The 23941-nt window shown below is 38.5% G+C and overlaps 3 protein-coding genes across 6 annotated transcripts; 2 read left to right on the top strand and 1 right to left on the bottom strand.

Annotated features, from left to right (window-relative positions):
* Positions 1-609: 609 nt before the first annotated feature.
* On the top strand, positions 610-4721 carry LOC145914472 (kelch-like protein 7). Of its 2 annotated transcripts, none has more exons than XM_083002308.1 (13): positions 610-766; positions 878-991; positions 1222-1345; positions 1668-1821; positions 1967-2181; positions 2237-2380; positions 2553-2634; positions 2689-2774; positions 2868-3063; positions 3137-3277; positions 3490-3636; positions 3734-3884; positions 4105-4721. In XM_083002308.1, the coding sequence occupies exons 2-13, from the start codon at positions 924-926 to the stop codon at positions 4376-4378; spliced, it is 1782 nt and encodes a 593-aa protein (XP_082858434.1). In that variant the 5' UTR covers positions 610-766; positions 878-923; the 3' UTR covers positions 4379-4721. The 2 variants fall into 2 exon arrangements, with proteins under 2 accessions (XP_082858434.1, XP_082858428.1); XM_083002302.1 differs by having other exon boundaries at positions 3490-3642.
* LOC145914430 (uncharacterized) lies at positions 4460-23829 on the bottom strand. 3 transcript variants are annotated; one of them, XM_083002263.1, is made up of 19 exons: positions 23706-23829; positions 23463-23548; positions 23131-23311; positions 22763-22812; positions 21828-21937; positions 20799-20913; positions 20372-20490; positions 19665-19858; positions 19207-19394; positions 18736-18850; positions 17713-17898; positions 16958-17313; positions 16625-16792; positions 16283-16395; positions 15479-15569; positions 14947-15068; positions 14456-14555; positions 13909-14001; positions 4460-4558 (listed from the first exon to the last, which is right to left on the bottom strand). In XM_083002263.1, the coding sequence occupies exons 1-19, from the start codon at positions 23761-23763 to the stop codon at positions 4460-4462; spliced, it is 2544 nt and encodes an 847-aa protein (XP_082858389.1). In that variant the 5' UTR covers positions 23764-23829. The 3 variants fall into 3 exon arrangements, with proteins under 3 accessions (XP_082858389.1, XP_082858397.1, XP_082858404.1); XM_083002271.1 differs by lacking the exon at positions 4460-4558 and having other exon boundaries at positions 11457-14001; positions 16625-16795; positions 19207-19409; XM_083002278.1 differs by lacking the exon at positions 4460-4558 and having other exon boundaries at positions 11459-14001; positions 16625-16795; positions 19216-19409.
* LOC145910649 (protein FMC1 homolog) lies at positions 4963-6131 on the top strand. Its single transcript, XM_082997841.1, has 2 exons — positions 4963-5128; positions 5480-6131. Exons 1-2 carry the CDS (start codon positions 5006-5008, stop codon positions 5711-5713), a joined length of 357 nt encoding a protein of 118 aa, XP_082853967.1. The 5' UTR covers positions 4963-5005; the 3' UTR covers positions 5714-6131.
* Positions 23830-23941: the final 112 nt, after the last annotated feature.

Genomic DNA, 23941 nt, shown 5'->3' with positions numbered 1-23941 from the left:
TCATTGCATTTCGGTTACTTAGTCGTGCGTCGGTTTTGTGCTTTTGCAAAAAATGTCGTCAACTTTTGATAGATGTTTTTTTGACTAGGAAATCGTTCATTGCATTTCGGTTACTTAGTCGTGCGTCGGTTTTGTGCTTTTGCAAAAAATGTCGTCAACTTTTGATAGATGTTTTTTTGACTAGGAAAGACTTTTTTTGACTAGGAAAGACTTGTTGACTGCCAGTTGGGCGCTTTTTACGCACAAATGGTTTTGGGTGTTTGCGCTTTTTTGTTGCACCTTGCGCATTTGGGCGCATTTGGGCGCATTTGGGCGTGTTTTGTAAACTCCAAAATTTGATAATTAGCTCATTGATTATGTGACAAAACGATGTTTCCATCGTATTCAAAATACTACAAACTGACCACACAACGAAATATGACGACATAATCGTATTGCAAAGACGACTGTGATCATAACAATGTGTGTTACAGGTGTTGCGTCGCGTCCTGCTCACGGTCTTAGTTTACGGTTTAAGTGTTCAACCATGGGCATAAAATGACCATTGGTGTACGTAACTGATATGTGTAAACTTCATTAACATTGGGCGCATTTGGGCGTGTTGTTTTTGCAGAAATTGGCGCTTTGTGGCGTATTAAAACAAAAAATTTGGCGCTTTTGGTAAAAAAAAATCAGGCAACACTGGGTAAACGTTTGTGTGCATAGCGGGATTTCCCTGGAGGGAAAAACGAAAATACATGGTGGTTTTGGCTACAATATAAAAATGGTAGGGAATTTTAGGAAAAATTTTCATTGTAAATGTATGACACTTTTGTAGATTTATCCATTCCCATTCTTTTTTACTTCTCTGTATTGTTTATTGATTCTTGTTCTATAGGCCAAAAAATGAACTGCTATTGATTGTTAAAGGCTACATTGTTGTTATGGAAAAGATGGAAACCACTGTGGAAACAATGAAGCACCAAGCCAGGATGGCACAACGCTTAAATGCGTAAGGAGGTTTTGTTTCTTCAAAAATTGAAAACACAAAATTCCCAACATTTTTGTAAATTGGAAGTTTGTTAGCAAATTGTGTTAACTAATATTAGTGCATTTCCTGATCTGGTAATGTAGCAATACCTCGGACAAAGCTAAAACATTATATTTTTATGCTTAGAAATCACAAAATTGAACTTATTCAGTAACAACAATAACAAAAACTAATAATTCTATTTTGTGCAGTGATCGATTTGCTGATAGCTCAGTATGTGATCTTACAATAAACACTGGCAGAAAAAAAATATGGGTGCACAAAAGTGTACTTGCAGTATCATCTCATTTCTTTAAAACAATGTTGACTATGCAGGTAGGGATTAAAATCAAATTAGCGATTCACAGAAAATATGTAATGAAATATACATGTCATGCCAGAATTGTTTAATCAGTGTGCCACAAAAACATCATTTAGTTGCATTTCTGTGTTTTACAATTTTTATTACATCTCCAATTCACAATTTAAAAAGAAATTTCAAGTGTTAGGTAAAAAACAGACGCTTCAGTCATAAGTGTAATTTGTCCCTGTACATGTTCGAAACAATAAATTTACATGAACAATTGTTGATGGCTTAATGTAAAGCAAACTATAGAGGTAATGCAATTCTGAAAATAAAGATGAAATAATACTGCAGGTTAAAGGAAAGCATACAAATGAAATAGTTATTCGAGAAATTCCACCCGATCGACTTTCTAACATTGTCGATTACATCTACACTGGAAAAATTTATATTGATGAGAAAAACATGATTGACATTTTAGCTGATGCAGAGTACACACAATTGGAAGGTACATACATGTGTAATTGTTTATTTATTCTTTTAAATACTAATTTTGTTTTGTAGACTAATAAATTTGTATCTTTATTTTAATTTACTTTAATTTGTTTTACTTTAAATGTAAGAACTGTTTTCTTAAATTCAATTTCACCCAGAATTGAAGTTACTTTGCTCTGAATTCATGCAAACAAAGATATCCGTCACCAACTGTTTGAAGCTGCTAGGTTACGCTCAACAATACAAACTCAATGATGTTATACAAACATGTAAAGAAACAATCTCATCAAACTTTGAAAAAGTTATCAAAAAGACAGATATTTTGAACTACGATGAAATAACTTCAATTTTGAAACTGAAAAGGAATACTCCAGTAAGTCATATACTTCTTTCTCTTAAACTTCTGCAATATTATTGTTGTCAATTAGAAAAATGAAGAGGCTGCTTTCACTGGCATTGTCCAATGGATTAATCATAACCGTGCCGAAAGAATTGGTTTATTTGTGATCCTCTTCTCACATCTTTCTTTGCACTTGATGTCAAGTGATTTTCTTTTGAAACTGTCAACTGAAGTATATTTTGTATTTATTTGTATCTTGGTTATTGATGTTGCCCAATAGCCAATAGCCATATAACAAATAAAGTGGTCATCACAGTGGAGCTTATTTTGATTAGATTGTTTTGATGTGTGTTCTACATTACAGTTATAAGGTTGTTCTTGTCTAAAACTCCTTCATGTTTTAGTTACTAGTGAAATGCAATCATCAGTGTCTGAGTGTTGTCTTTGCTGCTTATGCAAAAGTTGTACAGGAACAATCTTCCACAAGTAAGAAAAGTCAGATGTATCGCTTACCACATGATTTGTCGATGTTTTGTTTAGATGAAATCATGGTAATTGGCGGTGGAAGGGTACAACAAGATTGTGTCACTTATGATGTAATCAGTAAGCATCAAACACAGATCCCTGTAAGTATTTCACTGAGTATGAAAGTTTTTGATAATTTTGGTAGTTGAGGGCATTTCTGCATATTTTAATACAAACTGTTTTTAACTTTTTAGAAACTAACATGTTGTCGTACCCATGCAACATCTGTAAAAGTCAGGAGGATAATTTATGTTATTGGAGGAGAAAACCCAGAAACTGGTGAAATATGTAGCAGTTGTGAGTTCTTTGATTTAGATGACCCGGCCAAATGGAATATATTTTCCAATATGCTAAAACCACGACACAGTTGTGGTTCCGCCTACAGAGATGGTATATAATTTAGCATTCCTTATTTTCTGAAAAAATTTGTTGTAAATATTAGCAACTTACCTATCATTTTTAGGATATATATTTGTAACTGGAGGGTTTAACGCCAATGGCACCCTTTCAAGTTGTGAAAAGTATGACATCCATGATGAATCTTGGTCAAAAATGGCAAATATGTTGCATAGACGACTTAGCCATGGAACTGCTATTTGCAATGGTAACTGGTAGTTTTTTTTTTCTACATATCAAAAATTGATCTAAATATTGTTTTTGTCAATATTAGTAATCAACAAATGTGCTCCACCACAATACTAAAGTTGCATGTTGTATTATGAAAACTTATTTAAATTTTGTCAACAAAAAAATTGAAATTAATCTTGGGGGTATCCAGTTTTGTGCATATTGGCGAAGTAAAAATATTTCACTTAGATTCATTGTATTGCATCGGTGGTTACAATGGCAGACGCCTGAAAACATGTGAACGATGTGATTTAACTAATGGAAACTGGACTGAAATAGCTCCACTTCAAGCTCGAAATTACTTCTGTTGTGTTGAACTGAATGGCTTTATTTATGGTAAAAGTCCATGTTGGTTGCAGCACCTTAAAATAGTTTTTGTTTTCACCGATTTTAGTTGGTAAGAATAACTAGTAGATCATTGTTTTGAAAAAAGGTGGACTTTCTTCCAATGCAGAACCCCTCGAAACAGTTGAAAGGTATAGTCCTGATATTGACAAATGGCAGTTTATTGCCCCACTTCAAAAGGCTCGAAGAGGTTCAGCTGCTTGCATTGTTGGAAACAAGATATTTGTTATTGGCGGGAGGTAAAAACATGTAGATTGTGCATGCAGTTTTGTTGGTATAATCTAGGAAAGGGCCGTCAAACTCATTTGGTGCTGCAGGCCTTATTTATTTATCTAGATTTTGTGTGGTCGAAACTCGAGACAACTATGCAAATAATGGTTCAATTGATGTTTTCATTTACATATTATTTGTAGCACTTATATATGTAAATGATAAACTAAATTTTCCTTAAATATTAAGTCGCAGAAACGGCATAACTCCAGATAGAATCACAGAAGGTAGTGAAACTGAAACAATTGATTTCACTGATGTGAATGATAGCATTGATGTTGATGTGGATGATGGTGAATATGAGGTTCACTATTCTATGAACCATAACAAAAAACTAAAACTTGCTAAGAAGGATAGCCTCTTGCTAAACACCGTTGAAGTTTACGACCCAAGGGTGGATGCATGGTCAATGTGCTTCAAAACCAAATCCCCTGTTTATGGTGCAACTGCGCAACCTATGTAATGCAGGCTTTTGAATTATGTTACAAGACTGAAAACCTATGTGTGAAAAATTGTGCATTTGTGCTTAAAAATAAGTTGTGTTTTATGCAACAACTTTTATATGGTATTTTAATTTATTACAAACATATTGACATTTAAAAAGTACAATAGATTTATGCACTTTCAGAATTATTCGCCTTGTCTTTTAGTTTGCACGAACTTTATCTTCACGTTTTTAATTCCTGTTCTATGGATGCAATGGTGATTCAGTGTACATTTGGCATTCTGTAGTGTTTGTAAAACTTTTTTACATTATTTACCCTTGTTCCGATTACTGTGTAGAAAGTAAACACGCATACTGCTCATATTCGTTTCAGACAAGCATTCAAGTTTCACTTCCTAACACAGTGGTTTCCAAACTTTTTTGATCGGCTGGTTTCCTTTGAAAGGCGCCTTGTGGCACACCACATGTTGCAAGTTTCTAAAAAAAATTTGTTGGACGCTGTTTGAATTTTTACACCATGAAAATGTTAGACAACATAATATCGCGTTAAAAATATGATGAGTCATGTTTGCACGTAACTTGCTGACTCATGACATAAACAGTCATTTTCTAACCTTGGTCCGAAGGATTAACGAGATTTCAGGCATGGCTTCATCCAAGGCAACACAGTTGTCGGTGTTCCGTGGTATTATTCGCGAATTGTCTAAAGGGAAGTTGAGTAGGACACCTTCCTACCAATATATGATCAACAAATACAAAAGCAACCAGGTAATATAATGTTACAAGAACAAGTCTACTTTAGTGCCACTCAATAGGAAAAAGCTCAATGTTTTGTTGCTAAGGTAATTTATAGCCCCAAGCAAATATATGTAAATATAGTTAATACATCAGTCACTACTTAAATAACCTTTACCAGTCAGTCTACAATTACCAACTTTAGCAGTTGAGTACTAATAATGGACGATTGACATTGGGTGTGATATTTCATGAATGCTTTATAAATAATGTAGGCCACTGTTTACTGTGGAGTGTTATTGTGTAAACTATAGAGCAGTGTTAATGTACATATTGCGACTGATACAAGATTTCACTTGATACTTAATAATGTTTAACATGTAGATCTCGAGTGCCCGTTTTTGCCGAGAACAATTTGCAGCCAGCCATGATGCATCCACGTACTATTGCTTGCTTCGAAGCAGTCGCGAATTTGATGAACTTATAACCAAGTACCATGGTGATGGTGAAGATTCATTAAAAAAGGCAGCAGCCAGAGTTGGTTTGGAATTGCCAGAAGCATATCAAGAAAATGAACTGGAAAAAGAACCAACAGGCACAAACAAAACTGATTTATAGCATAATTATTTGTGTATTTTTAGTTGGCAGAAATTATGAAAAACTACCAAGGTTGGCAATGCAAACTTGTTGGTAAAATATAGATAAGGCTTGATTTAACTTTCTTGTTGAACCAACATATATTAGGGACAAATCTTAAAAATATTTATGAGCCATTGTCAAAATAGGCTAGATGCCAATTTTCAAACCAATGACATGCCAAATTTGGTATGTGTTTCCTGTGTTGAGCACTCCTGCTCCAGAAGTTAGTCAAGGCACTATTAGACAGCTCATGGATCCACCCCTGGTATGAACAAATGATTTTAAAAACTGCATGTTCCGATAAAAAAATGCTATTCATTATAATTGTTTTGATATTTGCGTTTGGTTGAGTGTTGTGGATGCTGAAGGTAATAAACCAGTCGTGTTGTGAATCACACACCAAACTTGTAGGCAACACAGCTGCACTGCAAGCCCCACACAGTTGATCCGGAATATGAATCAGTAAAATCCTCCGTTTCCAGCTTCAAGCAAACAGGAAATTGTCAATTGTTTGTTGCATATGACATGGGTGTCAGATAAGTTTTTTGCATGCTAGTGCATAAAAGTATAGTACTGGAAAAATGACGTGTCTCAGAAACAAGCGCTTAAAACTGTTAAGCGGAACTACAATGTGGGTGTCGTTAATAACAGCGAGGCGTCGCATAACAGGTGACTAGCAACTGTAACAACCATACTGCACAATAAGTCAATTCTGATGAGCTAACAGCTAAAGGCTTGTTACTTCCTCGAAGGAATTGGAAAACTAAAGGTTTAAAAATTTATTAATATTGGTGGAAAGGTATGTTTGTATTAGGATGAAGGAACCCGCGCGACACGGTAAATGTGGTAAATCCACCAAGCGTTTGTAACAACGCAATAGTCATCTGCGCAAAATAACACATAAAATCAAAATTTTTAACTTTTTGTCGGTTATTGTCATCACAAACAGACTTAGTTTATTACACGCACGATTTTTTCATTTGTTGCCGCAATGGAAGTAAGTGATGAGGAAGACGAGCTTGTGCAATTATTGAAAAACAATTGTTTTCCAAACGGAAGAGAAAAATGCCCTGCTGAGTCGGTCGAAATATTCCACGGCCTTGGAAAAATTTACCGCCAAAAAAGTCCGGACAAAATTTCCCTTATTCAGAGTGCAGCTTTGTTTAATGCGGCAATAGTAAGGAATCCCAATGCCGAACTTGTCAAACAAAGTTTGGAGGAGCTGTGCGGACACACGTTGGAATTGTCCAAAGCGGAGAAAAAAGTGAACTTGTTAAATTTAGCCATTGACTTTCGAAACGAAATCCATGAGTTTCGAAGAAAAGTCAAAAAAGACCTGCACAACCTCAAAAACATGCAGGAAAGTTTGACAGCAGGTGAACGCCACAAATTTGAATCTCAACGAATCAACGACATGCAAGTGATACAAGAGAATATTTCAGCGACATTTAGAGATATTATGAAACGTATCGCGGAACGCTGTGTAGAAGCACTCGGAAAACCTCCTTGCCAATACGCCTTAGTCGGCATGGGATCGCTCGCAAAACGGGAGGTGACGCCCTACTCTGATTTCGAGTGCATTATTATTCTTGAAGATCAGCCAGAAACTAATATAGCGACATATGTTGAATATTTTCGGTGGTTTGCGGTTGTTTTTCAAATGATTCTGATCAACTTTGGAGAAACTCTTTTGCCGTGTGTCGCTGTACCGACTTTAAATAACGCTTACAACAACGATCCCGCTGTGAAGAAAAAGTACAAGTGGTTTTATGACGCTTACACTCCGTCTGGTATATCTTTCGACGGAATGGTTCCGTTTGCTTGCAAATCTCCCCTCGGTCGTCAGCACCACACTGACGCTAAACCATGGAAGACTGAGCTGATACGAACAGTAAGCGACATGCTTGAATACCTGAGCAGAGACGAAGATCTCAAAAACGGTTATCACATAGCTGACATGCTAACGAAGACATGTTTTGTTCAGGGAGATGAATCGATTTATGGTAGGTTCTATGACGGAGTGTGTCTACAGTTGGAAGCGTTCACAAAATCTGATGGGCCACTGAAGGATGACTACATTTCCGCAGTTGTAAGCGAGTTTGAAGAGGACTACGTGAAGTTTAGTCTCATACGAAGTTTTGTGAAAGTTCGATTAGCTACCAAAATCGACATCAAAAAATTTGTATTCCGAACTCACACATTGGTTGTCGGGTCTTTAGGACGGTATCACGGTGTTAGCCACATTTCTTGCTGCGGTATCATTGACCAATTGGTAGAGAAACAAATATTACAGCTGCCGGACGCACACAGGATAAAATACGCACTTGCAGTTTCTTCTGAATTGCGTCAGAAAATATACTGTGAGCGCAGTAAACAAAAGGACGACTGTAATCGTACCGGTCGTGACTTTCTTCTTCTGATGGACGGCGAGGAGACAACTGCACACTTTGAAAAGCTGGTTGGGAAGCCGAGCCTTGTGGAATGCCTTAAAACAGGTTTGATTTTGCAAGAAGTTGCTGCCGCCCACATTTATTCAAATAAGCCTTTAAGCATCCAGGATCATCTTCCAATAATTCCTTTGGACTTGTGCGTTTTGGATATGTTGGGTACGTCGGAGCCTGAAATGAAAATTTTGGTGGAAGAAAAGTACATGGATACTAATGGTGATTTGAGACTCACAGGTGATATAAAAGCAGATACATTGCTCCAGGGATACGTTAGCCAGTTTTTTCCCGAACTATCGGAGCAGTTGGCATCCAAAATATCAACTCGTCATGAAGCTGATAATACTGGCCCGATAGAATGTTTTTCCTCCCAATGGTTTTCATACGTATGTGCAGCCATGCCTTATTTAACAATGAAACAATACGACAAATGTTACGAAATGTTGCAAAAATCGTTCCAAGCGATTGAAGCTGACGAAAACAATTCCGAATTACATATCGATGGACAAGTGGCGATGTTAGGCATGCTGCATTTGTGCCTCAAAGAAATTGGCGCACCACTAGAGGCACTTGAGGTTACAGAGAGGATACTACGCTTGATGAAACTTAACTGTAACGAGATTGTTCCTGGTGAATATCGTTACGTTACACTGGAGGCAAGATCTGAACTGCTATACGACCTGAAACTGACCGAAGAGGCGATTGAATGTCTTAATCAATGTGTTGAGTGGCGAGAACAAGTGGCTGCCGATCCTGGAAGGGACAACTACTGGTGCCAGTTCCAGTTTAAGCTATACCACATTTTCCTTCATACGAAACGCCCTGAGAAATGGGTGAAACATGCTTTGCAGTTTGTGACAGGAAACGTAACAGGCAACTTTGTGGGTGGCGATCTTTTGTTGTACGTATATGCCACTGCTTCATTTTACAATGGTTTGTTGAATCAGCCGCAAAAGAGTGTCGAGTTTTGCCGCATGTACAAACCACAATTATACGCTTGTTTTGCGAAAGGCGAAGAACCTGTTCACACTACACGTGTCAAAGAAAGTATCGGTTTATTGACCGATCCAAATGAAGACTTCAACAATTGTACGTACGGAAGCTTCTTAAATCTCTATGGCGAATGCCTTTTTCAACTGCAGGAGTATGAAGGCAGTTTAAAAATTCTGCAGGAAGCCAAAGAACAGTTTGAGAAGGAGCCCTGCGCTAATCCTGAACTCGTTCTACGGACGAAAGTGCTTATTCGAGATTGTTTAGTCTATGTCTCAGAAAAGAAACGATTTAAAGTATGCCGGCCGAACAAACGTAAGAAAATGGCAAATAGTGTGCCGACTTTGGGGAAAGTGAACTTTTCTAAGATTCATTTGGAAAGTTCTATCATGATAGAGAAAGCCTCATCATTGATGCCAGGAAATCCCTTTTTAATCGAATGGTATTATCAGTCCCTCAAAGTCGATAGCGAAAGAGCTGTATCGATTAAAAACATAGAAGAACTTGTCCAAGAAAAAAAGTACACCAAGGCCTACAGAAAGGTTATGGAAACTCGAATGCTGTTTCACCTAAGTTCTGACATAGACAGCAAATTGCTGTTAACTTTGGCGCGTTGTTACCGCGAGTTCGATCGTTACCACGACGCAATTGTCGTGTGTATGCGCGCCATAGAGATCAGACGGGGGATTATCAAAAACCCTTGCACTGACAAAACGTACTGCGATCTTATCATTCTGCTTAACGATTCGCACAGACAGCTTGGATGTTCACCAGTGAAGACGCGTTTCTACTCTCCACTTGTCTCTGTACACGCATACAATCTTCTGATCAAAGAAAGGATTAAAAACGAAGTCACTTTACCGATACAAGAAACTGTTGTGAAAGGTTTTGATTCGGGAATGTTGAAGATAGCAGACGCATTGTTCGAAGAGATTGTGGATTTTCCCTCGCAGAAAGAAATCACCTCCATTACAACAATATACGGCATTTTGTATTCAGCAAATATTGCTCTGAAGTTGATGGACTACAACAAAGCGAGGGAAAAGGCGGATGAACTGAAGAATGAGCTGGCGAAAGGATATATTAGGAGCGAGATCTCTGACCGAATTTGGATAATTTTCGCTGGTTTCAAGATGTTGCTGAACAAGCTACCGGCAGTGAAAGGTTCTAAAATCGATGACAGGGATCACAATTGCGAATTAAATGTGAACGAACGCTTTTTGAAAATGAGAAACAAGGAAGATGGAAATCTTACCCAGGGTGAAGAGGGGCAAGAAGCCATGGCCCAAATCCCAAATTTTGAAGTGAAAAAATGATATTTTCTAGACGTTCAATTCCTGGATTCATCTTTGAAAAACTATTCTGCCATTTAAGCGCACCTAGTTGTTTTTCTGCAACGCTTGGCGATGTTTTAAACCAAAAACTTATACTCGCCTAAACCCATAAAATGTTGCCTCCCAAAAAACGATTTGGGGCTGGATACGACATTGACCTAACCCTTATGAAAAAAAAGTATTTTGGTCAATACATTTGTAAGCAGATGAAGTTTGAGTGATTGTAGTATTTTGAATTGACTATCGCATCATAACTGGTCAAGGCTGTTATATCCCGTTATACTTTGCTATTTATTTTATTGTGATAAGAGTTGTGTGTGGTTTATTTATTTTGTGTCAATAACATTTCCTTTTTGTATCAACTTTCTTATCGTGACTTCTGATCTCAATCCAGTAATTTTTTGAAAAGGGCCGAGTAAAATAAAGTGCTTGATTAATCTCTGCATCATATTTGAATATCTCTGGTATATTTTTGCAATGAATTGCATATCTCGCTTGAGTTTAAGGTTTGATGCTATTTGTTCCTCTAAAAACTTAGGCTATTGACTGACCCTGTATTACTTCATAGTTATTATATATACTTTTGCTGGTGGTTTACGTAGTGTTTTTCCGCTGACATTTGGCATGTTTGTTTAGTGGCCGTCACGCATAATTGTAAACAGAAATTTCAATCAAAATACACCCACTGATTAGTCAAGTTATCGCTGTTTACAGCAGGCGTGCCAGTTTTCCGCGTTCTCAGCCTTGATCGGTGGCAAAAAGGCTATAGACGGAATAAACGTCGCAATTATTGTTTTTCAAATGTAACACAAATACTAAAAACAAGAAAGGAACATAGATTACAAAACCGTACCACAGTCATTATTTGGGCAGAAATTACCCTTTTTACTGCACGACTGTGGAATAATGCTGTCTGAGCTTTTACATGACCTGAGTTCACATGATGAGGTCGTGGATTGTGCTGTGTTCTTGTATTCACGCCGCATCAAGCTCATAATACACGAGGTGCTAGATGTTGTAAAGCAACCAATACAATCGGCGTTACCGTGTGTAAGCAAGGTGGTATCGATAACAATGTCAAGTTTGTAGTGTGACAAAGACGAATAGATCATTTGATCAGTTTTGAACAAGAACGAAGTTGAATTTTTTCCATAAAATTGGATAATGTGTGGTCGAGAAATTGGAGTTTACAACATGAAAACCAAAAGAGAGTTACAGTTCGATATAGGAAACTCAAGAACACGGCGTTATACTTGAAACAACAGCAGTGCAACATTGCCAGTGAATTTTTTGTTGTTTGATGGGCACACATGAAGCACACACGCACACGCGGGCCACCTACTCAACTCCACACCGCAACTGGGGGTTGTTAAATATAGTTTGGGGTTTTAAGTTTGTGTCATTACAGTATAGTTTTTCTTACCATTACACGATTAAAGTAATTGGGTGTTGTACTTCATTGGCTGTGGTAAACGAAAAGACGAAAAATTTGGGTTAGTCAGCAGCGAAAAGTGCAGAGAAAGTGGGGTGGCCCGTTGTTAGTGGCAACAGAAGGTGAGTAACCAAGGCAACGACTAACACGCGCACACAACGCCACGGCAAACAATCAAGGGGAAACGTGACGACGGAGAGTGACCTCTGGAATGAAAGAATATCCGACAAAAAACGCAAGCAGTGCTTTTGCAACCCGAATACCGATGACGAAAGTTAAGTGGTCGATTTACGTGCTAAGTAATATAAGTGGCAACTCGACAGAAAAGAAACTGCAATCTCGTGCAGTGTTTCCCGAAAAGTTTTCCGCATTACATTAATCGTTTGCAGCCGTACTCCGGCAACTTTGTGGGGTTCGGACTTTTTTAAAGGACCTTGTGTGGACAATGAAGGTTTCGCACACGCATAGTGCTGGATAAACATTTCGGGAAACACTGCGCGTTGATCAACAAAACAATACCCGATTTTTATCGAAAACGAACGAGAGTAAAACGAAGAGACGACAGTGAGATGCGTACTTGAGTAATAAGTTCATTGGTCGAAGTTGAAATGAAAACACAGAATAGGAACAACCGGTTATTTGTGAAAGGGGATTTTCCGCTACGGATTACAAATCTCTCGCGCCACCCGGCGGCCCGTTCAATTACTGCTTCTGGCTAATTTGCTACAAAAAACGGTGGATACAAAAAGCTCCAACACACACACACACACACACACTCATACACACACAGGCACACGCAGGAAAAAAAGGAACGCATACAGGACGCCATTTTGCGACTTATGGGGATCTGCATCGAGAGACAGAACAGATGTATGAAAAGTTTACGGGCTTACGGCCTAAATTTGTTTAGGCCAAACCACATCGACTATTTCGCATTAGGGTGCTTGTAAACGAAGAAGCGCAAAAATACAAGAAATGCTGACAAGGCACTGGGATAAGATTTAAAGAACGTTTAGGAGAACGCAAAGTTGGAATGAGGTATTTACGTTATCCGGTTGTCACTGGACAGAATTTCAAGTGTTGAACTCGCGTTTCTGAATACCATTATAGACACATAGCTGGAAATGGCTTAACTGCATTGTGACGTCATTATATAGCCTGCAGGTTTTCCACCAGCATTGACGGTGTTTTAGGTGAAGTCGCCCAATTGCAACCTTTTCTGGAATCGAGAGAATTCGTCAGAAGGATATTTACAACGTGTCAGTATCACATCTGGGTTAAAAGTGGGGAAAATGGGACTGGTAGTAAAAGGAAAGTCGCGAGATACGGCCGAAGGAAACTACGCGGGTAAGGAGAAAAAAACTAAGTGGTCCATAAACACGTTTACAACTGTTTTTTTTTGGACGCAAGCGCTTTCAAACCAAAATGTGGAAAGATTGGTTTCCAAAACCGGGGTATTAATTGAATATGGTACTGACAAAGACATCTAACATACAAAAGCGAAAAAATTAAATGTTTTGAATGATGTTAAGACAGTAATTAAATTTATTTACTCCTACAATATGTCCGCAGATTAAGGTAGTAGGTTTAAAGCTTTCTCTAATTGCGATGTGTACTGAATCCTAACGGTCGATGTAACCCACTCTAAGTATAACGCGCTTTGAAGATTTTACAGTTTCATACTACACTAAATCTGGTTATTTCGCCAAGACTACAACGCGCCGAGTGCGCCAGGAATAAACAAAAATCCCACACAAAAACATAAAAACCGCAAGCAGCAACATGTACGGGCGACCACGAGGTGGGGTTAGTGAGTAACACGTCGACGGTTAGTACAACATGGATAATGGATAAGCAGCACTAGTGTCTGTGTGTACGTGATTGTGAGACAATTGGGCGACCCATGGACTCATACGTGCGATTATGGGGCTACAGGGGGTGCGATTAGGGGATTTTTTGGGGCTACCAAGACACTGTAGTGGGGTTGCTTCGGGTAGAAGCAACCTTGGCTCCAGCCCGTTGTCTTTGTCCGGCGTCGCCGCGGCAGATTGGACAGGTTCTGTTGGTCTGTAAAACGAAGGTACAACTGGTTGGTTGGCGCTGAAACAACACTGAAACTACCAAAAAACACTACTGAATTTTGCCGCTTAGCATTCACTCAAATGTTGCACGCACTGCGTATCATTCTTTTTTTTTTTGCGCCACCGTTTATCAGTGGGGATATGATAGAAATAAAGGGACAAATCTTGACAGACGGTTATATGATTCCAGTACGCTGCTGGCTAATGCTACTTAGATTTGGATACAAAATAGATCAACAAATTAAAATTTTCATTTATCCTTTATTAGTTCGCCTGTTACTCGTCCATGCAAAAAGGAGTGAAACATATAACATGTTAGGACACATACTACGAGGTAGTCGTTGCGTCTGTGCCATATCAAAACATGGCGTCTTTTGGGTTAGCAGACATAAGTTCTGCTGCGGGATTCGTAACTATAGGCTGTTTCTATTTTTAAATACCTTGAGCCAGCGGTCGACGCACTTCGCATGGAACTCGTGACCACACGGCAAGACCCGAAGCAACTGCTTGGATTCCCATTCACTCATGCACACAACACACCTGAAAGACAACAAACCGGTTAAGTTTTGAAGAGGGCAACGTTTGCTACAAAGAAGTACAAATTTTGGAGGTATCAGTGTATGGTTTTTTAAACTGCTATAATTTCAGTTTGTCACAAGAAGTGCACTTGAAATCATAGCTATATAAAGAAGTACATATGCAAGAAGAGCGATTTTTTTAAACAAGTCTTTCATTAAGCACATGTGCGGTACCCTATCAAACTTCCCACCCGACGCTGGCAAAAACAAAGGCATCATATCAAATTTCTAGTGCACTGATTTCTGCATTTAATTTTTTCGTTCTACATTCTGGTTTCATACGTAAACGTTCAAATATGGAGGATGTCGATGTTAATAGTGTAATCATTAACAGCAAACACAAATGCACTTACATTGGCTGGTCGCTGTTATGTGTCCCAGGCTTGTATCTGTATGAACACAGCTGGTCGATTCGACCCTTGGACAGGCCTTGAGGTTTAGCTTCACCAAGCCTATCTGCCAAGTTGAGCAGAGCCTGCAAAATAAGAGGTACCGATTCTTCAAATGGTTTTCGGTGCGAAAGTGCTTTGAACAAATGAATCGCTCAAAGGGGATAAAAAGATTGCTTAGAGGGGATTAATGTTTGAACTACAGCGGTTAAGAACTGCCCTGTGACAAAATGCGAAGATAAAAAAGCAATATCAATCAAACTGCTAGTTCAAACGAATTTCGAAACGTAATTCACGGCTTAGTTTGTTATTTATATTACTAATATACATTCTCTAACTGAAATTGTGTCGGATTGGCGAGTCAGATTCGAATTAGTCTTAAAGCGCAATGAAACGGACTTACTGGTTAAGAAACACTGCTGTGTCAGTTGACATTTTGGTGCAGCTTATTTATTGCAGATAATTTAGTTGAAATGCAGTTATTAAAATCTCCCACCTCATAATTGCTTGGATCAACCTCTTCATCCAATGAGACGTAAGGACGCAACGTCATGAAAGGGTTGAACATGAGGCCGGGCAGAGTAGGACTGCAAACACGAACACACAATTTGGAAATGCAACTTATTGGTTAATATAAAAAATATAGTGGTCGAGATGACTATACGTTACATAACATGGGTTCATCGGTTTGTTGTTCACAAATTCCGCCTTAAAAAACGATGTCAGTTCATTGTTCGTGGTAACCTTGGCCCCTTATATCTATAGCAGGGGTTCTTAACCTTGGGTCCATGAACCCCAAGGGGTCCGAGAAGATGCATTAAAGGGGTCCACGAAACGAAATACAATTATTCCGAAAATCCACGTGTTTTCCTCTGTCCATAAGGTTTCACTGTCCACGAATTTTAATTTTTCGACATTTGCAATGTGTTTCTTGCAAAGGGGTCCATGGCTTTTCAAAGAATGTTTTAGGGGTTCGTGATCCAAAAAAGGTTATGAAACACTGATCTATAGTATCTTTTGGTGCCTTCGACCCATAATAACCTTGGTCCCTTTAACCCATAATAACCGTTATCCCTTTGGCCCATAGTAACCTTGGTCCCTTCGACCCATAATAACCTTGGTCCCTCTAACCCATAATAACCGTTATCCCTTTGACCCATAGTAACCTTGGTCCCTTCGACCCAGAAAAACCTTGGTCCCTTCAACCCATAATAACCGTTATCCCTTTCACCCATAGTAACCTTTGTTACTTCAACCCACGATACCTTAAAACTAACTTAATCACAAGTGTTAAACTTACAATTGATAAGCAACAAACTGTGGCAAAGGAGGTGCGACATGGGCCATCCCCCAATGTGACATCACAAGAGGGTGAATTCCCGAACCTGGGGGTGGACCGGCGGGGTGCCCTCCCTAAACAAATACAACTTGGATTAAAGTGAGATTGGGTTTATGTACGAGATCTACCACAGCAAATTTGTATCCTGGAAGATTTTAATGTAGGAAAAGGTCAATATGAGGATATCGAAATAGTCTGGATACTGACATTGCCCCAAATTTAGAAGTTTACTCCTAGGTAACAATTCCACATCCGTAAATTCTCGACATTTACCTCAGAACAAAAAACTTAACGAACACAAACCTGTGTGGCCCTGGAGTCCAAAGCCCCGTAGTCGGGAAAAACAGACGGCACGGCCGACATGTAAGCCGTCGGCATGGCAACGGCGTGTGGGACGGTTTGAACTCCGTCCAGTGAGGAGTCGGGGCGGTGTGGGTCATGTTGGGGCACGGCGGAGTGGAAATGCAAAGACTGCTGCAACATAACGAGACTTCTTAAGCGGACATGGGTGTTTAATCACCAACACAAAAGTAACATATTATCATTTCATTGTATGCAATGGTAGTCACATGCCGAGGCAGAAAAAACCTTTAATTTTTAAGCAACTTCAACACTTTCCATGGATGTAACACCGACCTGCCGAGCTCTGTGCATAAACCGGCTCCCCGTTACGTCCGTGGCCGCACCAGAGGGCGCCATTGCATAGGGCAGCAGTTGGGGGTGAGCGTACGGCGCCTGACTCAAATGTCCTTGCGATCTGGGCATGCTGGACGGGCCGGCGGGGGCAGCAGCCAGCGGAACGCTAGGGTGAGCCACCCGGCGAACAGCTGATGCCCCTGCTCTGGGGTGGACTAGTCCTGAAGGCTGGTGTGTGGCGGGTAGGGTTGGTAGGGGGTAGACACCAGGACGACGAGTTCCACTAATTGCTTGGATGGTCGGTATGTGATGGGAGAATGCATCGAGGTGAGCTGCACGGTGTCGGTTGACCGGTACTGGAGAAGGGAACGTCGTGAGCAAGGGTTGAAATGACGACAGTATTTTCTGACTGTCTTAATTATAAACAAATATATCGCACACCACTTTGGGATTAATATACCAACTCCTTTAAAACACGTTATCAGATTTACATAGCTGGTAGAACAATGTTGGTGTAATTCTAGTGAGCTTCCAAAAGTACCTTGTATTTATGGCCCATAATCATGGGGAAATCCACTTACACCAAACAATAGTTACATAGTTATCCCGAATTCCCATATTGTTGTAAACTACTTCACTGAACAAACGGCCAACCAATGAGATAATGATACTCTTTTGGTTACCATGGTATATCCTAATTTGGATACCATTGGAACCGAGTTCAACACAGACCTAGTCCCTGCGTCAGTATATACCTTGGTTTGGTTGCTGGGCTTGGCTGCCCAAGGATAGAGCGGGCAAATGCATAGCGGACGATCGGTAGAGGTGCCGATAGTCGTGGAACTGCAATGGGGCGGCCACTGGGTGCTGCTGTTGCTGCTGCAGGTTTACAGGCGGACGGTTACATGTGGTTAGGACCGGTGCACTTTGTGTTGGAAAGGCTGTAAGCGTAACAAGGTGTTTTATACACAGAGGTACGGTCAAAGGATTACGCTGTTCGATCTATTCATGGCAGTGTTTACAAGAGAATATTTTTTTAAAGATATTGCCGTATTTACTTGATTGTAAGTCGCGGCATGTAAATTTTTTTTTACCCAACAAACGTTTGTTGGTATCACAACCGAGGGCGACTTATATTTTTTAATTAACACCGACATTTTATTTTTATAGCTCTGTGTTTCATTGTGATTCACATTTAGACCTTTTGTGTAATTTCCGATACGGCAAGGTTACATAGTATACAGGGTAATCAGCGTAACTCCCAATTTAGAGCGGCAGATTTGGCGACAATTCTTGTTGTAGCGCACTAAACATTATTATACCTTTAACTTTCACGTGCGGCTTACAATTGAGTAAATACGGTAGTTAAGGATAATGATATAAAATCTTATAAAAACGCTGGAAATTCCGATCAGCATAAAAGCAGAAAAAAATAGTAGCAAAGATTGTGAAAGGGAATAAGTATTAGGACATAGACCACAATATTGGCTGTAACGGATTGTAAGGGGCCTGCTAACATAACGTGATCCCGGCCAGATGGCTTTTCGTGTACACCAGGCTGCGCCTAAGCTAACAATTTCCAATCCAACCGGTCTTGTATACTTGTGAACAGGAAAAAACGATTCATAGTAAGATCATGTTCTGCTGTTACTTATTTGCATATAACCAAAGGGTATTGGGAAGATACATGCTGCTAGCGAGCGAGGCGAATCCCATTAGAACGAAGATTATTTCGAAATACACAAACTTTAGGGCCCTGAGCATTGTTAAGCACCTACCAACGACTCTGGGAGGTATAGGGCAGGGTACTGCCGGAGCTCTGCTTCCACTGTACATCGGTATTGACATTGACGGCATGGTCATGGGTACTGATATGGGAATGGCGCTCGTATACTGAAATTCAAATGGAATGGGCTTTACCATGAAACCTGGGGTTTGTTTGGCAATACACGTCCTATAAGAAGTCTCATCAGACCGCACCTTTTGTGTATTTATTAGATTGTCACTACTTTTAATACCCAGTATTACTACAGAACGAAACATACTACTTTATTGAATTGTACCCAAAGTCTCAGGTATCATAACCACATGGAAATCAATATAGTGTATTGGTTTTGCATTTTACCACTGTTTACATGGCATGTTTTCTATTCAACCAAGCAAAAGTTTGTTTGCCAAAAGTATTCGTTGCAAAAAAGTAACCCAAACATTGAGTGGCAAAGCGGTGAGAAATTAACCAACTAAGCCACCTGCATTACCACTTGGTGTTGGCTTGGTTCACTGCGACTGGACTGGTTTGGATGTCTCCTCGAACCATTTGATCTATGGTTCCTGTAGGTTCGTTGGTTGTGCTGGTGGTCTGCATTGTGGTTTCCTGGTTGCTCATGTATTTCTGGCTGTGGATTGGTTTGATTTCCATCTTGGTTTGAAACTGCTGCTGCAATTTGTGTATCTTTCGTTGAATAAAAGATATTTTTATTTTGTGGTAGAGACTATTTTTACGCTAAATGAATATTCAAATAAGTTGTATTTCACAAAAGATACTACAGACAAACAATTTTGGGATCTCAGGTTCTTGGTTCAAACTTGCACATGGTGGATGTGACTATAACATTTTTAATATCAATCGATTATTTCTGCCACCTTTAGTGATTAAGTTATAATTGTTATAACACCCATTTACATTTTTTTCACTGTAATTACCCACCTTGTGTTTCCTGGCCCTGATATGGGCAGTGGGTGTTAATATTTCCAACATTGGGAACAGCACTGGTATTGTAATAAGCTGGTGGGGGGCAAGCTTCCATTAAACCAACTTCGCTGCCTGATTCAGGTAAAGTGGGGTAAGGAGAATGCAGGCTCGCTGAAACTGCTTGATCTGTTGGACCACAGTTTGCTGGGCTGTATGCACATTGGTAATGTAACTACAAAGCATATGTATGAAGAACAAAATTACAAAATTTTATAGTTTAAACTGAATCATTATTAGCGCAATCATGTTTTTATTACTTTTTGTTTTGTTTGAGCAGATATTGCAAAGGCAAATATAAAATAAAATAGCTTAAGATTTATTCTATTTCAAATTGAGATGCCTTTGCATCAATAATAAGCATTGTTATAACTATGTTAATTTAACTGCCAAATCACTAAGACAAACCTTTCTTCAGTTTTTCACACAACAAAGAGAAAACAACACCAACAAGTACTATTTTTCTGTGTCTATAGAAAACCTAACTAACCCACATCTAACCCTCCCAATGCAACACTAACAAACAGGCAGGTCTAGTCCAACCAACTAACATCATTAAAAATTATCAACTGACGCACAATATCCCACATGTTTCGCACTTGTGACTTACAACAACTGACCACAAATTCACACGTAAGCACAAATGCGTGGGCAGTCTTTTCTACCTTATAGTGGCATCGTCTGAACGTAGCGGACACCTTGTGTCATATGTGACAAGATCTGGTTCCTCTTCCAAGTAGCTGTTGGTTGGGGCATTGTTGTTGGCGATAGTTAAGGATACATTCTGTAAAATGTTGGCATCCATGTACAGTGTTTTGAATCAGAAACATTTGCTTGATGCACATGTTTAAAAACCATCTGTTATTGTTTTGATGCAATGGTTGCAATCACATATATCTTCTTTTATCACAGTATTCAAGATTAGGGTGACAAATTTAAATAAAATTGCGGATGGCAACATTTTCACAGCTATACTGAAGACAATGGCGAAATGTATTATGTATGCATAAACTTAACAACAAATATAACATTAATTCCTTGGGGAAAAATAAAAAATATGAAAACAACAGTTATGTCAGTAATAAAACTTACAAGGGAAGGTGGTGTTGTTACTGAATCGAGTCTATCCACCAGAGAAAAGTTTCCATCGCTGTTTGACTTCTGCTGTGTGGTTAAAATCCTCTTTTTCAAGTGACTGACATGTTGTCTAAAATAATAGTGTGCACAAAAGTGAACAGACGAATACATCACACAGTCTGAAAGTATCACAGAACAGTTAGGTTAATATAGCATGCAAAAATGCCCCTGGCTTTACAATCCATCACAATTTCGTAGTACAGCTATATCAAAATGCCAACAGTGTCACTAGATAATGAGGAATGTAGCTATATACTATAGATATTAAATATGCTCTTGAATAGTTTCAGACAGGAGTAATATAATTTATAATAAGGGTTAAAACTTATAAAAAAATTGCGTAATAAAAATGTTTTTAGCAACATTGTGCCACTGGGAAAAAAACCAGGCCTGATGTTAGATTTCGCAACAAACTGACAAAAAGCAATTGAAGAAAACAGACACAATAAGAACCATGGTACTGTACCATACTGTAAAGTACCAGTAGTAATTTGTAAAAAGCCTGCATTATGGAGATAGTATTTGGCTAGGCACAAACTTTTCAGGAAATCACGGCATCATTTTATGCAGAGTCGCACGACAAACCAAAACAGCTGATTATCAATCACACATGCTGCCTGCGGGAAGGAGATGGCACAAACACAAACAAATGCGATGATGTAATTGTTTTATGAATGTAAATTTAAACAGAGAAAATTTACTGAATGTTTGCGGTTAATTTTTTCTAACAATCGTGTTTATATTACTCTGGGGCCAGAACGTCAGATTTTGACTATTTTTTTAAGTTTAAGAAAATTCAGGCACTAAAAAAATATTTTTGTCCATAATTTCCGTTTGAATCAACAACAAAAGAAACGTAGAATTTTCATGATATATACCTGGTGTAATCTTATTTGCCAAATGAGTCTCAAGTTAAGGTTAACAAACTAAAATGTGTTTTAGTAAACAAGTAGTTATTAGCTTAGGTGTATCAGCTGGCCATACCTTATCCTAGTTTGTTCCACAGACATTGTCTGGCCTTGTGACGTCGAAGAATCACAGACGGATTCACCACAAGATGAGGTGCGGGCACGTTTGCGAGTAGGGCTTTCCGACTAAAAGATTTACAAAAATAGAATTTTATTTACTCTGCTAATTTTGTTACTTTTTTTGAAGTTACAAGTTCAGTGCAAATATTTTTTTTAAGACAATTTATGCAGGCATGTCGCAATGATGTGATTGGTCTAGTAAATTTTCTTAGGCAATGCAGACAAGTGTATTTAGTTTAGAATGTATCTGTGTTTGGTGTGCATGCTTATTAACATAAGTAAAACAGAAAAGTTTTTTGTTCAGTAGGTTGTAAGTCCACACACCAGGGGAGTTTTGTTAAGTAGGAAAAGTAGGTCATGACAGAAACACAATTCCCCCAGGCACTTTTCTTGGTATCAGTTGTTTGGGAATAAATAACTAGGACAAGGACCTACTGTCCAGGGGTATCCTGAGTTTCCTTCAGTGTGGTAATATTCACAAAAAACTACACTACATAGCGAATGACATGAGATGGTAAATTACATTTACTTTAGCTTCATTAAACTTCACTCATGTGATTAACTGGGTTTTAAGGAGTTAAGAGTATCCTTCAATGTGGTAATATTCACACAAAACTACACTAAATAGTGAATGACATGAGATGGTAAAAGTACATTTACTTTAACTTAATCAAACTTCACTCATGAGAATAATTGGGTTTTAAGAAGTTAAGTGATCAATCAAGCCAGTAACTTCTATTTATTCACAGTTTTACTGACAGAACTTATATATATATAAGTTCTTTTTTCTGCAACAAAAAAAAAAAAAAAAAAGTCAAAACAAAGTCCACATACTTGAAAAGCAAGAATAAAGTTACACAAATACATGTGGAGTATGTTGGAGTAGCTTACCTTTCGTCTGTAGGTAGTAGCTGATAAACATAAAGGAGATTTTGCACCTTCTGAAAAAGATGGATATAGAATACATATATATATATATTTTGTTTTTAATTTCAAATGACATAATGTACATTTTCCATATTTCAATAGCAACCAATCAGACATTAAAAACTATTGCTAAGTCTGTTTGGTGTGTAGTGCTTCAGAAAAGTGAATTATAAAGGTGTGTTTACCTCCAAATTAAAGTTATTTATATGATACAATAGTTATCAGTGATGAAAAAAGCATAAACTACTCAGGAAAATTACATGTGCACGGTACATTATAGCAATGTGCATTAACAAGTCAGCATTAAACTGTAAACAACAACTGTTGCCCACCTGCAATAAATCTCCTTCTACTACACTCTCGGTGGTCAAATGATGGCGATAATTGGGAAGTCTGGGGTATTGAGTCAGGTGAATTTGGAGCTAAGTTGTTTGCCCCACTGGGTAAATGAAACATAATCGCTGATGGACTGTTTGGTGGAAAATACACTGCTGATGCATGTTCCTCTTCAAACTGGTAAAATTTGGGCATGTTTATTGCAAATACAGTGTCAACTTGGAAAAAATGTACTTTTTAGCACCAGCAGGATTAAAAGGGTAAAATAATGTTGGTTGAATTTCACAACAACCCTTGCTTGGTCAATTATGAGCAAAAAATTACTTACAGGCTCATACAGTTGTCTGAAATTCTTGCCTGACAGATCAACTGGTTGTGTAGAGTTGCTCTCTGCATAAGAGTCAGAAAAATTATCTGCAACAAAGACACAAGCAAATTAAAATTGGGTTCCTGACTATCGCATGTCGTTTTGCCACATCTTATTTTACAGCAGGCCGATTTAAGCTACATCACAAAACACTAGTAAGCATTGTTTAATGGTGATGAATTCATCCAAAACATCTCAACTTACTTGGTATGGATGCTATTATTTCATCCTCATCTTCTGTAGGCCCTGGTGCAACAGGCATAATTTGAGAACCTACTGAAACTTACTTTATAATGTTGGCCCTAGTTTTTTGTTTGTATATCTGTCTGTTTAAAGAATTTGTTTGAAATCTATTAGATAGATACTTAAAACTTTTGTGTGGACAACACCACATATATATATATATATGTATGAATAAAAATGCTACACTGAGTTTTAAA

This window comes from Ascidia mentula, chromosome 1, assembly GCF_947561715.1.
Source record: "Ascidia mentula chromosome 1, kaAscMent1.1, whole genome shotgun sequence".
Taxonomy (NCBI): Eukaryota; Metazoa; Chordata; class Ascidiacea; order Phlebobranchia; family Ascidiidae; genus Ascidia; species Ascidia mentula.
This window is presented reverse-complemented; position numbering and strand designations above follow the sequence as displayed.